Source organism: Sinohyriopsis cumingii, chromosome 5 (assembly GCF_028554795.1).
Source record: "Sinohyriopsis cumingii isolate HCF-2022 chromosome 5, ASM2855479v2, whole genome shotgun sequence".
In the NCBI taxonomy this organism is placed as follows: Eukaryota; Metazoa; Mollusca; class Bivalvia; order Unionida; family Unionidae; genus Sinohyriopsis; species Sinohyriopsis cumingii.
In genome coordinates this window covers 26,654,527-26,670,017 of record NC_142965.1, presented here as the reverse complement: position 1 = coordinate 26,670,017, position 15,491 = coordinate 26,654,527, and the positions used below count along the sequence as shown (strand labels likewise).

Below are 15,491 nucleotides of genomic sequence, written 5' to 3'. Positions count from 1 at the left end.
TATATATATATATATATATATATATATATGCATTACTCGCACGTTCATGGTTAAGTATTTTGCACTCGATCAGATATCTAAATATCCTTGGTGAGATCATGCAGTTAATGAGTACTGCACTTAGATCCCAAAAGTAGTTCAATGTTACGCATGCTCAAAGTTTCAGTCATATGTTCTAGCTGTGCTTAAACTTTGATTCTTTGATCCTTCTCTATACTTGCGGGATAAGATATGAATTGGTGAGATAATGACAGGTATATGGTGAAGTTGTTTACCTTTGCTATATGCACAATGGTAAGAATGTTGTCTTAGTTTATGTGCTGTGGCTGAAACGTCTTTGCATAATGCAACAGTGGACATTCCACATGATCCAAGCACACAGTTAACAAAACAGTCTGCTCCAATATTCTCAAAAGTCAGACTAAATTACTCTAAAGTACAATGTCTTTAGATAAATATGCCCGATCCGATACTACCAACTTCTAAACGTTCAACGAATGAGTTACTACGATAGCTTCAGATTCTCTTTTTACATTATACCTCTGAAGACTAGGAAGTGAAAGTGACCACAAGTAGCTAGCAACTTGTTGATAGGTGTAACATGTAAAATAAGGCCAACTGTATACCCTAAAACTCATAGTGTACCCATCAGACTTACACCAATATAAAGTAAATTAAAATATATTTTTTAACGATACCCAAGATATACAAGATCTTTATAAATAGCTTGTATATGTATTGCGGAAAACCGGGAAAATTCCTTTTCTTTGAAAATCTAACGCTATCCAAATAGTAGATTGCCAAAAGTTATCAAAATAGATTATTATTTGCATCTATGTTAGTACCACACTATTGCAACAACAAAGATTACATTGCTACTATAATGCTGGGTTATATCTTTCAGATCATCATCACATAGTCTTATTATTTTCTGTATACTTACGTATGCACCTTTAACAACGAAATATGGTTATTGCATTCATATTGGTGAATCATAGGTGTTATCATAAATGTAGGTCACATTTATGCATAATTTACACTTCACTGACTTTAGTTTGGTTAAGTGTTGTATTTTAATAACATCATTAAAGTAGACGAGTATGTATATCACTGTTAGTACCACACCTGTAAAGTCATTGTGACCTTTCTCATTTAATTTGTTTAGGTTGCATTTTAGCATTTAGCATGTTGAAAGTCCTTTATCCAGATATAAGATAAGATTTCATATTGTGTCATGAAAGGAATATTACTCCACAATCACAATCCAGGCATCACGGTTTGCAGCACGCATGCTTTCGGTTAATGAAGATCACTTATAGGTTGGTATACATTTCGTTCAACTGATCCTAGTTCAGTATCTTAAAAGTGTGATTATTTAGAAGAGTATGGAAACAAGTCTCCTTCACTATACCTACCAACTTTATTTACCAAATATATGCTTTATTTCTTTCTGTTGCATTGCATTTGACTATGGTCTCAGGAATGGATTCAGATTCTATCTTGTTTCTCATCGTCACACATAATCATATTCTTTTTAGTTATAATGGAATAGAAACCGTTATAATAAATTCAAGGTTTTCCGTTTTCGACAACGTTGCTGTTAAAATATTGTTTTAGTATCTTGTATTTTAAAAGTCTCAATTTGGAACAACCTTTTCATTAAATGTAGATGACATTAGTCAATGAATTATATAATGCAATTGAAACTACAGTAAGTATCAAAGGGTGTTTTTTCGAGTATTTGTCATTTCTTATATCATTTTGTTTCAAAGAAATATGTTCAAATACAATCAATAGTGATGATTTCATCACAGCTTTGTCTGTTTTATCACCTCTTTTTTGGCGTAACAGATTGCCAGTGCTAAAACCCTGATCATATATTATCATGTAATTGGGTTTTTGAATTAGAAAGTTTGCAGAATCTTGAATATAATTGATGGTTGTATCCATGTATTCACTCTCATTTTCATTCAACTATTATCATGGTGAATTCAGCAATTGCAATGTCTGGTATCTACAAAATGAATTCGATATTTAATTTGCTTACATTGTGCATTTCGTATTGTTTGCGGTAATTATTCAGTTCCATGAAATTCATTATGCATTCTATTTGCTTTCATCCCTTTCTACGATATTTATAAAATTACTGATTTCATGGTTTTAGCTCCTATTTCCGATACATATCCTCGAAAAGATGTTAGCTTTTTCGATTTTAATTGAATCGGTTTCAAAGTCTCTCTACCTGTACGACGAATGTTGTATAGAAAATTAAACTGTACCAAAACTAAATGTACATGGGCTTCATTATCTGACTCGTGTGAGTTAAATGACACTGAACATATTAGAAATTGATTTGCCTTAAATTGATAGCAATGTCAAATCAAGATTAATCCATCAATTTAAAGAATACCTCAGTGATGTAATTGACATTTTTCATACACATTGTAGTAATAATAGCATTTAAGATGTAGAATACAAGTTCAATGTTTACATCTCTTGTTTTACATGCCTATATTATCTTGTACTGTCTGTCCATCTGCCTGCCTCAAATTAATTTGGATTCTGCATGATAACTTCAGATATCCTCCCTGAACTTTCATGTACATTTGCCAGTTTTGTGTATAGGTAGCAGTTAGGATAAGGATGAACCCAAATTCAACAGTTTTAACGGTAAGAACAATTAAAGAACAAAAATAGTTTATGTGTACTAAATTGAATTATGCACTATCTACCATTATCAACCCTTGCAGAAGATATGTGCATGTGGCAAGGACGAACTCTATCGACTTTGGGGTAAAAAATACACATAAGGTCAATGCCGCTGAATGAAAGAAGCAAAATCTGTCCACACAGTAACTCAAGTTCTCGAGCATATACTGCACGGCTAAAAACTATCGATATTACACGGGAAAAGGAAGAGCTGTATAAAGTTTGGGCTCAAGACGTGAACCGTCATGGTCATGGTGACTGAAAAAGTAAAATAGTTTCTGAGAAAAAACATTAGTTCCATGTAATATATCTGGACTAAGCCTTGTAGATATATTTTACATGGATGTAGACAAACCAGTTTATTTGGAGGCATATTTGAAGGATTTAATAATAAAAAGAGAATAATTTTGCACAATAAGACAGTTTTTCCGGACCAAATGTCCTGATTGCAAATTGTGAAGGCCTCGCATGGAATGTATGGAATACACATGTTGAATGTGTGGTCATTAGTCAATATACTTATGGCTAGGCTCTTGTGTTCTCACATCAACTCTCAACTTAAGAAAGCGGCAGGTTACAAAGCGCTAATGAGTTCTCACGATATCATGTACTATAATATGACTTTATGATTTTATTGTAGCATTCGTGTTATCGCAGTTTTCAAAACTGTATGTTTTTCTTGTACATTATTTATTAAGAGAAAGTAGAAGAATCCACAAATACTCCCGCTCAGTATTTACTGAATGAACAGCTTTACTTTAACCTGGGTAAAAACTGACGACATATCAATTAGGTCATAACGCGAAGATAATGTCATTTTTCAGTCTGTGTGGTAAGCAATGAGTTTACAAAGTCAAATCAAGCTAAACTTAATGGTACTTTTTTCTCTCAACTGTTCCAGGAAACACAAATGTCTAAGCAGCAATCTATTAGATGCACGTCTAATACGAGTTTGAATGAAAGTAATTCTTCCCTACAGGCGTAAGTATTCTTGTCGTTTCTTTTCATAGTCAGGAAAGAACAAATTATGTCATAGTATGTTGTGAGCTTGTTGGTACAATCTTTAAAGTGTATTTATTCCTTGATTGCACCATCGGGTCATCAACAAACTTTACGCATTGACGCATCAAGGGAAAGGAAATATTTAAGTACAGGGACACCACAAGTCAAAATCGCAGGGATTATTTGCTTAAATGTTATGCCGGAGGTCCGCGATTTCAGATGTTGTATCTAGAAATGGTACATATTGCTGTCAAGTATCACTTGTCCTAATGCATTCTAATGATGTCTCTCATTTGCTATAAAATATTACAATAAATGTGGAGATCTAGATGTTAAGATTTAGGTCGGTGTGGTATGATTTGTTGGTTTAGGATTTATGGAGTAATGTATTGGTATCTAATGTAGAAATCAAGACAATTAGGTTATTTGGTTGTATGTTAATAAGGCTGCAGAAGAGTCTTCGCAGGTGAGATTAAACAGCTTCATTGATCTAGAATAGGGGTTTCACATCTTATTCGAAGGCTCAGTGACATTCGATTTACATCTTGAAAAAGTTATTGTTGTGCTCGGAAAGGAGATACAAAGAATACTAATTGCTGTCTGAATCACAACTTGTTTGCTCGTGTCAGATTAAGGCGCGTAAAACTCTAGACTGATTCGTAAGTGTCCTCAAAGATTAAACTATTACAAATCCGTCTCGTCTAAGCCATTGGTGGGTTATCGTGAAGCTTGATAGATAATGTCACTAATAAATATAATATTCATCTCATACAGCATGGTTACCTTGGGATTCGAACTAAACATTAAGATGCAAAATATTGTCTCAAGACTACAGAATATAGACCAACAATCTCGGCATTGATTATATAATAATAATAATAATAATAATAATAATAACAATAATAATAATAATAATGAGGACTTTGTATAGAGCCTAACCTTTAGAAGATCTAAGCGCTTTACAACATTAGACAGCACCTACAAGATAAAAAATATATTTAATGACATGATTAGAAACACAAACACCATGAAATTACAAAACATAGAAAGAACAAAAAACATGCTGAGAATATTTAAGGTAGAAAACATTATTAGGTCTTTAAGTTTGTTCTTGCAGTTGAAATCAGTGAGTTTTGAGAGCACTCTTGAATGTGATCACTGTGTCTTTGTGTCTAAGTTCAGTGGGCAATTCATTCCACGTTGCTGAATCCTGTTATGCAAAAAGAACGCTGTCCATATGACTTTGTTCATAGTGGGAATAACGAATATACGATTGTCAGAAGAGGAGCGTGAGTATCTTAATGGTTTGTACACATAGGTGAGGTCGGATATGTATGTTGGACTAGAGTCCGTCAGTGAAATGTAGCACAGAGAACAAATTTTGTGTTTGATTCTGAATCGAATGGATAGCCAGTGTAGGGTACAGAGCTGCGGGGAGATGTGCTGTGATCGCGGTACTCTAAGTATGATCCGATCAGTTGTGTTTTGAACGTTTTGAAGTTTTTGGAGTAGATATTGAGACGAACCAGACATAATTGAGTTACAATAGTCCAGTCTTGAAAGTACTAATGAACACACAAAAGTTTTACTGGCATCAACTGAAAGATATTTGCGAACTGAGCTGATGCGTCTCAGCTCAAGATATGCAGCCTTGCATATGTTCATGACATGTTGGTGCAATGTGAGGGCAATGTCAAGATTAACACCTAGGTTTCGTACTGATTGTGTGAACTTAATGTTGGTGATGGTGATATTTATTGTTTAGGTAAAGGATGTGATTGAGAATGTCTTTGTGTTGTAATCAGAATGGTCTCAGTTGTATAATCATTCATCTGAAACTTGTTACATGTCATCCATGATTACACATCAGAAATGCACCTCTACACCTTGGATATTAGCATCAACTTCAGTTGTTTGGCTAGATTTGTATATTTTGCTGTCATCAGCGTACACATGGTGAGATGATGATATATGCCACTTGAGAGCGGCTGAGTGTATAGAATGAAGAGAACAGGTCTAAGAACAGACCCCTGTGGAAAACCACAACATAGATCAACTGGGCTGGTGGGTATTCCATTTGTAGACAAAATTAGTGTTCGATTGACCAAGTAGGACTTGAACCATAGTAAGGCTGTATCATTAATGCTAAATACATGCTGGAGACGGTGAAGTAATATATCATGGTCTAGTGTGTCAAAAGTTGCAGACCAATCAAGGAGGGTGAGGACTGTTATCTTTCCGCTATCCAAAGCAGAGAGAATGTCATTAACTACTTTTAGAAGAGTAGTTTCAGTACTGTGGCAAGGGCGATATGCAGATTGTGCATTGCTTAAAAGACTCTTTGAATTCAGATGAGATACAAGCTGGGATAGAAAAACATTTTCTAAGATATTTTATATGAATGGGAGATTAGAAACCGGGCGATAGTTTTTTTATGGTCTTGTGTTGGTTTCTTCAACAGAGGCTTTTCAATGGCAGTTTTGAAAAATGATGGATATTCCCGTGATGAGAGAGATGTATTAATAACATCAGTTAGTGAAGGCAATACTGGATCTAAGCACTCAGGCAGCAATGATGTTTGAATAGGATCAAGTTCACATGACGTTGGTGCACTCTTCATCAGGAAATCCATAGAGACAGGTTCAAATGCTTCTAATAGTTGCGCTCAAATTCTGCATCCCAACTGTATGGTGACGACGAGTCAGTTAAAATTGTGGTGTCAAGCTTATCTCTAATGGTTTGTACTTTGTCACGGAAGAAATTTGCAAACATGTCCGGACGGTCGACTGGAGAGAAGGTAGTTGGAAGTGGTGTAGATTTGTTCCTTGACATTAGCTTGTTAGTAATCTCGAAGAGCTCTTTGCAGCTGGAACTTTCCACGATCTTAGTAGTGTAGTGGGCTGCTTTCGCTGCATTGACTATATTTGTGACATACTTCTTAGCGGCTTCATAGATTTGCTTTTGAATAGTGAGTCTGGTGGAAAGCCAAGAATTTCAATTTACGGTGGTCTCTTTTAGCAGTGCGAAGCTGGTCCCTAACACTGCTATACCACGCAGAACACTTTTGAATTGATACTCTGCACTTGGTAGCAGGGCATGTTTGTCGAGCAATGAACGCAGGCAGTTATCGAGTTGTTCTGCTGTAGGAGGTAAACAGGTTGTTAGGTTTTCTTGGATATCGAGCATTAGTTTGGTTCTATTTATCATAAAGAGGTTTCTACTAGTAGCAGGTAAAGGTGGTGGAGAGGTAGGGACTGATACGTCAAGATGGCATATAATGCAGAGATGATCTGATGGAAGTTCATGAGATACCAGAGAGGACCGTAGAATGGTATCATCAGGTCTATGAAGAATCCAGTCAACAATGTGACCATGTTTATGGGTGGGTTGTTTAACTGACTGTTTGAGGTTGAAAACATTAATGGAATCTAGGAGTTTTGATGTGTTTGGGTTTCCGGGACAGTCAAAGTGAAAGTTAAAATCTACAAGAATAATCAGGTTGCTACCTATCGAATTTCCATACTCCAGGAGATTCGGAAACTGCCCCAAAAAGAGAGATTCAGTCAGCTTGTTTTTTCTACTAGGAGGAGGTCGTATAGGCAGACAAAATAGACTGACCTTTGCTCCAGCGTGAGTATGGTTTGGACTCGTTCAAACGATGTGTGGTCGAAATTGAATGTTGTGGTGTGGTTAAGACGTTTGATCATGGAGTTCTTCGTGATGACAGCAATTCCACATCCCCGAGAGTTATGGGGGAACAACATGATGGAGTAACCAGTGGGTGTTAGATCCGCACACTTGGGCTCATCGCCTGATGTTTTTAGCTTTTATATCATATGTCTAAGATATTTTACCAGGTAAGCTGTCAGTGAACAACTGCAATATCTTCATATAAGTATCGTTAGTTGTGTGTGTGTGTGTGTGTGTGTGTGTGTGTGTATTCGTGCTTTGTTACTATTTCAATTCAAAATAGTCAACTAGAGTTATGTTGAATGTTATCATGGTCGTAAATATATCTCCAAACTTCATTTAACAAATGATATACCAGTATTTACCATATCAACATATGTACATCATCAGTTAGCCTTTGGAATACACAACATTTGAGTGCATAATTTAAATTCTGACTCAAGCTTGAATGGAAAGATAAGTTTCTTTATAAACACAATATATAAGTCTGATGACATGTTAACCAGTCTGCTTTAAATTTAAGTTTTAATTATGCAAGACAAAATTAGCTCATGCGATGTGTTTTTCGCATTTTAACTTTTGGAACTAGGTAATTACAGCTCATGACTTATGTATCATTCCCAGTCAACTGATGCAACATAAACCTGCCTACGTCGTTGTATTTTATCTCAACGCAATTCCTAGGATTTGTCAAATTTAGATATGATGATAATTGTCTCATTGAATAACGTTTCTTAATCATATTAATATATATATATATATATATATATATATATATATATATATATATATATATATATATATATATATATATATATATATATATATATATGTTGCAGCTAAGTTCCATTGATTTATATACTAATTACTCCTAACAAAGTACACAGACGCAGCTCTGCCTGTACATCAAGTTATGGCAGATCTGTTATGTGTAGTTTCAGTTGAACTCAAGAGAATACATTGGTAATAAATAACATTTATGCTGCTTCCAGGCCGGATAATAAAGATGATTCAGTGCATGACAGAAACGAAGATGCCAAATGTCTCAGTATAAATAAGAAGTTCTTATATTTCTACCGAGCTCCTGTGGTTGTTTTCTGCCATAATGTGGTAAGATCAAATGTTGTCCAATGCATAGGGTGTTACCAAATTCGATGTACAGCATAAACCCAGTTGTGCTATACATTGTGCACCAGAAGACCAGTGCAATTTATACCAACCTTAGTTACAATTTCATGTTACTGATTGCAAATATTATATTCCTTTGTCATATCCAAAGTTCAACAAAACAGAATCAATGCTCATATAAGGTTTTTATTTGTCAGCCAGTTTACAGCATTCCAGATAAATCTGAATAATATATTTCATCTGGACAAGGAATGTAGAGATACGTTGCTGAAAATGGATAAGTTTAAAATGTACCACAACTTTAATGATGTACGAAGAACAAAATTAATGTCGGAAACAGCAATACATCAAAATATGTTAGTATTGATGCACCATATACAATCTCTTCTCAGGTATATGGCTGATATTTTATAAAACACGTATGCTTACGGATCGCATTTACCAAATAATAATAATACGAATAAATTATAGTTGCATACTTTCAATAATATGTAAAGCTCATTCATTAACCTTTCATAATCATCTCATGCCTAAGTTGTAACAAAGATGAATATTGTATTTATTATTTATGGTCACAATACTGGACTGTCATACTTCTACTTTATATAATTGTTTAGAAGTGAACAAAGATACGGGCTTTCATGGTCTATGACTCTAAGTCTATCTCATGTCACTTTTATGTTTTTTTCTGATATGTTTCTACACATATGAAAATGAATGTACATTAAAATACACTTTGTAATATTTGTAATTATTAAAATTGGGTTAATTCGCCAAATACGAATTCAGCAAGACCTGTCTGATATACATGAGTTGGCTTTTTCTCATAAGCTTGTGACCTTAGCTATAAGGCAGTCTACTTTTCTTATAGAGCGTAAATACTCTATTGTGCATGGCCATGTCATTCTAAGTCTGCATCCTGTTAGTGTTGGGTATGACTGGTGTTACAGTTTTTTTAATTAAAAAGTGAATTTCCGCATCTAACATTATCTAGCACGAATTATACTTCGAAATGGAACACAATTACCATTAAAACACCTGTAACTTCATGTAATCACCATTTACAATTAATTTATTTTGATTTGGCAATTTCAGTATTATATTCATGTAACAGCATTTCCAATAAGCATATTGAGAAGGACTTTACATTTTTCAGCTGCAGACTCTCTGTACTGTTCGCAAAGTATTCATCAGCAAACACAATATACTTACGTTCTGTTCAAAAGTTAACTGAAGAAATAGAACTGTTATAGGAATCCAATATTAAACTCACAATAGAGAATGCAAAATTAAACTGATAGATAAGCAATAGGAGAACGCTATTCAGCTTCTACCAACAAAAGGACCATACTTGAAAATTTATGTTTGCTTTATTGCAGATAACCTATATGGCCTTTCTGTGCTTGTACAGTTACATTCTAATCTTCCGCCTTGAAGAAAACCTATCTAAGATGGAATATCTACTTTTTGTGTGGGTCTTGACATTTGTTTCTGAGGAGTTCAGACAGGTACGTATAGGAAAGTATATAAACCTAATCAGAGCTCTCATTTTTGTCACATACCCTCATTGCCCAAATCATTGTTAACTTCTTAATAAAGTATTTTTAGTATCAATAAGGTTATGATATTTAATGTTAAGATTTTTGAAAGTCCTTGCCATTATCTTGGTCTTAGTCAAGAATTAATTTCCAAAATCCTTTCAAATATACAGAATCCGTGATTCAGCATTACTCAGAGATCCCTTTTATTCAACAGGTATATAAAACTGCATACAGATCCTGGAAGACAAAGTTCCGAAGTTACATAAAGGATGGCTGGAATAAATTAGACGTAATCACGATATTGCTGTTTGTTATTGGACTAACTTTGAGGCTTATACCTCATCCACGTACTCTTGAAGCTGCCCGTGTCTTCCTTGGAGTTGACCTGGTCATGTTCTATCTCAAAATGCTGCATATTTTTCGCGTACATAAAGAGTTTGGACCAAAGCTAATGATGATTATTCGAGCGGTATGTGAGTCACATTGTGTAACGAATCATCCGAACATACTTAAGCTGAACTTCGAATTGATTGTATTATGTTTACTTCCTTTAAAAACATGTTATTAGCAAAGTTTATCTTCACATACATGTACCCACTATATTTCATCCGATGTTAAAATCATTAATATCTCCTTTGAATAATTATTTTCAAGATACATGTACATTAAAAACAAATTAATCATTATAATTATGTGCTTCTGATGCGCCTAAATAGCTCATAGTTTGGTACTAATTCCAGCAATAAACTACTGCAGATACAATTTTTCAAAAATACATAAACTTATAGAAACAAGCTATTTCTGACAGCCTGGACGAGTATAGGTTGCATGGAGAATGCGTCTAACATCTATCAGAAAACTACCCTTTGTGAGTATGAGTGAATTAATTGACAATATAAGTTTGTGATATATTGCTTACCTGAAATAGGCCTTTGGTATGGTCGTATTTAGGATCGACCCACCACTTCATAAGAGAGATTTGCTTTCACTAATCACATGTTTACGAGGTATACGATTCTAGCTAAGACTGAAATTTATGACAGCGTTTGATTGATTCATTTCTTTCAAACAAATTGATTCTTGGATTCAACACAAACTTTTGTTGTATCAACGACATGTATGTTTGGATCGATCTAAAATGTTCTTGCTGAGAAGCTTTTGGCTATTCATCCATGTTTGCCTAGACATTATTAATGTCTGGGAACCTAATTCAAAACATTTAATAGTAAATGAGTTGGTGAAATATCAGCTTGAAAGTTTGGGATCAATCCAAAGTTTGTTTGAAAAAGGTTCTGGAATCAAATTGAAGTAAATCCAGGTGTGAATAAATATAAAGTATGGGATCAAGTTAATCTTAGAAATGGCAATCATGGCCTTGACACCGTGCCTGCAAATGGAGATATTTTGAAGTAGTGATTTCCTAGTGAATGAAACATCATATCTCAAACAATTGTTGTAGCGGAGATGACTAGGAACAAATCCCAACATTTTGTACGTACTGCAGGTGCAAAACAAGTGCCTTGGCGAAAAACACTTTAACTCATGCCCTTTGGAATTCTCTCCATTGCCGATTCTGTGCTAATATTTGTTTAATCCAATACTCTAGCTGAGGAAGCGATTATATATATCAACGGAAACGCAAATCTTAAAAAGTTATTCCAGATATACCATTGAGTTGGACATTATAACGAAACAGATATACAGGTTAGAGACCAGTTCTTGCCGCGTACTAATTGTCGCCATAGTAATAATGACTCGCGATTGCACGCAAAGTTATGTTTCCTGTTTAGAAGATAAGGATATTGATAGTAGCTGACGAGTCGAAGCGACAATAAGCCTTAGGTAAGTTGTTGAAGTAAAGACAGCAACAAAACGGCCTACTTTAGCCTTTTACGCTCCCAATTACTTAAGCAGTGAGTCACTTTGTACAATTAGCATACATGGGTCAACAAGAATTACATCATAAAACAATACTTTGATGTAGGTCCCACATCCACAACAGACGCTGCAAATGAGAAATCCATATTTTCTACAATGAAGCATTGCGAATCAAACGTTTTCCTACTCCTCCAGCACTCGTAGTGTCCCCAGGATTTCATTTGCAAAGAAATGTCAAGGGTCAATAGGCAGGGAAAATTGATTTGTTAGTTTTCCCATAATGGGGAAATAACCTTTTGAGAAATATTACAGTGAATACCAAGTGTTCCTCTTCAGTGCAACAGTGTACACCGCTAATATTACATGAAAGCAACTGGGAATTCGTCCAAACAACAACTATTTATTTACTTGTTATTATTACGTGTTACCATTTTAAAACCTTTATGAACATAAATAACCTCCAAACTCGCATTTGATATATATATATATATATATATATATATATATATATATATATATATATATATATATATATATATATATATATATATATATATATATGGTCATTTTGCTTATCAAAAATATGAATGAAAAATCTACGAAAGGACTATTCAGCTGATAATTTTTTTTATTGCAAATATTAATTATGAATCTTTGAGGCTCTTTCCTCAGTATATTGTTGTTTTGGGTTTTTTGTAGAATGTTGTATATGTTTGTGATTTATTATATTTTATTCTCATAATTTCAACACATGACAGGAGAGATATATAGAGAAATAATACAATATTTTGCAAAAGAAGCAGCATGAAAACTTTAAAGTAAGATGATATATTTGTGATGACTGGTATCCATAACAGTAAAGACAACATAATAAAATAACAGATTCAAATTTAATTGTGTGTGATGCCAAAGGGGTATGAATTTGTGAAGCAACAAAGTATGACAATTTCACAAGTTTCAAGGGAATTTAAAGTCAATCGAAAAAGTGTGGATCACAGGTCAAGGGAACTTTTGAAGAAAAGGCCCCTGGAATATGTTCCATGTTAACAGCAAGCAAAGATTCATCCATTGCTAGGTATATTAAGCGAACAAAGTTTCCGTTGACGTGAAAAGTACCCAGCAATATGTATTTACGATCTTGATGCAAAGTGGGCGTCCTGCTCTCTTCAACGTGAATAAAGGTCCCTGAGACAAATGGTTCCGGAAATTGTTTAGAGTCATTCTGAACTTCGGAGAAACAGGATGAGCATCGGAACCGGAACAGGAATAGAATGAAGAATAGTTTCATTAGTAGCACTTAATTAATCAGTAATAAACTTTTCATGCTACTGAACATGTATATTAATTTATTTAAGGTCTGGGTTGTTTTGTTCTTTCTCTTTTATCCAAACTAAATTGAAAATTATATATATATATATATATATATATATATATATATATATATATATATATATATATATATATATATATATAATTGCCTCGTGTTATTAATGTTGCCGCTACTTGCATGATTTCTTTATCAAGTTTGTTTTCACATATGGCAACAGTTGGTGCTGATATTCATCACAAACACCCTTGTAATTAATAGTCCGCGTGTAACAGGTTGTGGATTTTACATTTAGCATATGGAAAAATATTGTTAAATGTTCTGCATTATGCATTATATTGCCAAGAAAGAAGTTCGTGTTGTTAGTGGATGATTTTAAATGAACCATGAGAGAATGGTTAGATATGGTCTCCAACCAGAACAGTTGCTTTACTACTAATACTGATAATCTAATTGTCGATTGTTATAAAACAGATGCAAGATCACATCACTAAGATGCATAGTTTCCAGATCTAAATTATATGAGCATATATCTTAAGTGTGGTCAAAATCAGATCACAAATATGGCCTTACAAGTGGTTAAAAGCTGTCAGTATGATGCCAGATTTACATCAGCAACATTTGCATATATATGTTATTCACTGTGGACTCCATTCCGTGATACAGGGTCATAGTTCAATTGAGTTCAATTTAGATAAAACTTGTATATTTAATTTGTCTTTCAGGGTAGCGATAACATCTGCAAATCAGATGCCATAATACTTCATTGGCATGCGTTATCGAACTTTAAATCTTTTTGATGTAAAGATATATTCTGAGTCTGATAAAAATTGGATCACAAACTTGGTTGCGGGGATGGTAACAAATTCAGATGCAATACTACATCGTTAGTGTACATGGATATATCTCTTTATCTATTTTGTTCGATATGTTAATACTATAAGCATATCGTTAAAGTTATTTACAATCCTATCAGAAGTATGGTCTAGAAAAAATGCATGGAACTAGCTTTTCATCGAAGTCTCTGAGATCTCGGTGATATAAATGCATAACTAGACTGAAGAAAAGACGATAGCATCTAAGAAATCCCGATTTTCAAGACGTCTTTATTGACGGATGATCAACCCATGACTGATAACACACTACACCAGTACTATCAGGTTATAAACCAGGTTTTGCTAATGAGTTGGTAAATTGTTGTCACATTCGGGAAATAAAGCCTCAAGTACACTGCGTGACTAAATAGTTCATTCTTTCTTTTTGGTGTTAAATTAATTTAAATATATGTTATTCGTTTTTCATTTTCATCCTTTTGTCAATATGTGTGCACTGTTCACTGTGTTGCCACCTTATATCTGTAAGCCAGTTATGCAGCATGTCATCCATCAAACTGATATCGAGTATGATGCGATTACAGTTGGAACTATCATAATATCGATGACGAGTCTGTGAGGTTGAATGCTGATATAAAATACTATTTTCCCGTAATATTATCCAATCACAATAAATAATCTTTCTGCATGCATTTACTACAAACGCAGCTAGGTAATTTTACTTATGACACCAATAACCAGAATGCGTGGTGCGATCACTTAGAATTTCCTATTTTGACATTAATGTTATTCAAGTATGTGTGCCTTTACTTCGACCATTATTTAAACATAATATGCGATAATGAGTGCGTACAGTTTAATATAAGCCGAATTATCTGTGTTTCCTGCAAATAGACAGTATTTGCATGTCATTATAAAAGGGAAAATACGTCATAAATGTGGATAAAAACTTTAGGATTACTGGAATTATCTGAACTATCATGTTACTGATACTGCTTCTAAAAAGTTCATACATTTGAATATTTAGGAAATGTGTTGCTTGTGCATGCAGAAGTAATAATAACGCTTTGTTACTTGCCACAAAGAACAGGCTGAAGATCAATAATTGTCATGCGTATTCTAATGAGAACAAACATGGTTTAAAACTTTAACTTCAGTGTTTGATATATTTCCTTCATTAATGCGAAGAGAACCATGCTAGGACTATTACCAAGATAAATGTCTTGATTCAAACAATCATATTTTAATGGATACCTAAAATACTGCAGATCAGCATTTATGCTAGCAAATAAAGTGCCTGCTAGTGTTGCATCACTTTCCCTTTCAGGGAATCTAGTCACAAGTCCAAGCTAGTCCCCCCCCTCCAACTGTTATACCGAATGG

The 15,491-nt window shown here is 34.2% G+C and overlaps 1 protein-coding gene across 1 annotated transcript in view; it reads left to right on the top strand.

The window, feature by feature from the left end:
• LOC149798832 (transient receptor potential cation channel subfamily M member 2-like) overlaps nucleotides 1–15,444 on the top strand; it is a 34,679-nt gene extending 19,235 nt beyond the window's left edge. The window contains exons 6-10 of the mRNA XM_089958093.1: nucleotides 3,611–3,690; nucleotides 8,394–8,511; nucleotides 9,909–10,037; nucleotides 10,285–10,539; nucleotides 15,436–15,444. Coding sequence (XP_089814219.1) covers nucleotides 3,611–3,690; nucleotides 8,394–8,511; nucleotides 9,909–10,037; nucleotides 10,285–10,539; nucleotides 15,436–15,444 — 591 coding nt within the window. The remainder of the gene's footprint in view (nucleotides 1–3,610; nucleotides 3,691–8,393; nucleotides 8,512–9,908; nucleotides 10,038–10,284; nucleotides 10,540–15,435) is intronic.
• The last annotated feature ends 47 nt before the right edge of the window (nucleotides 15,445–15,491 follow it).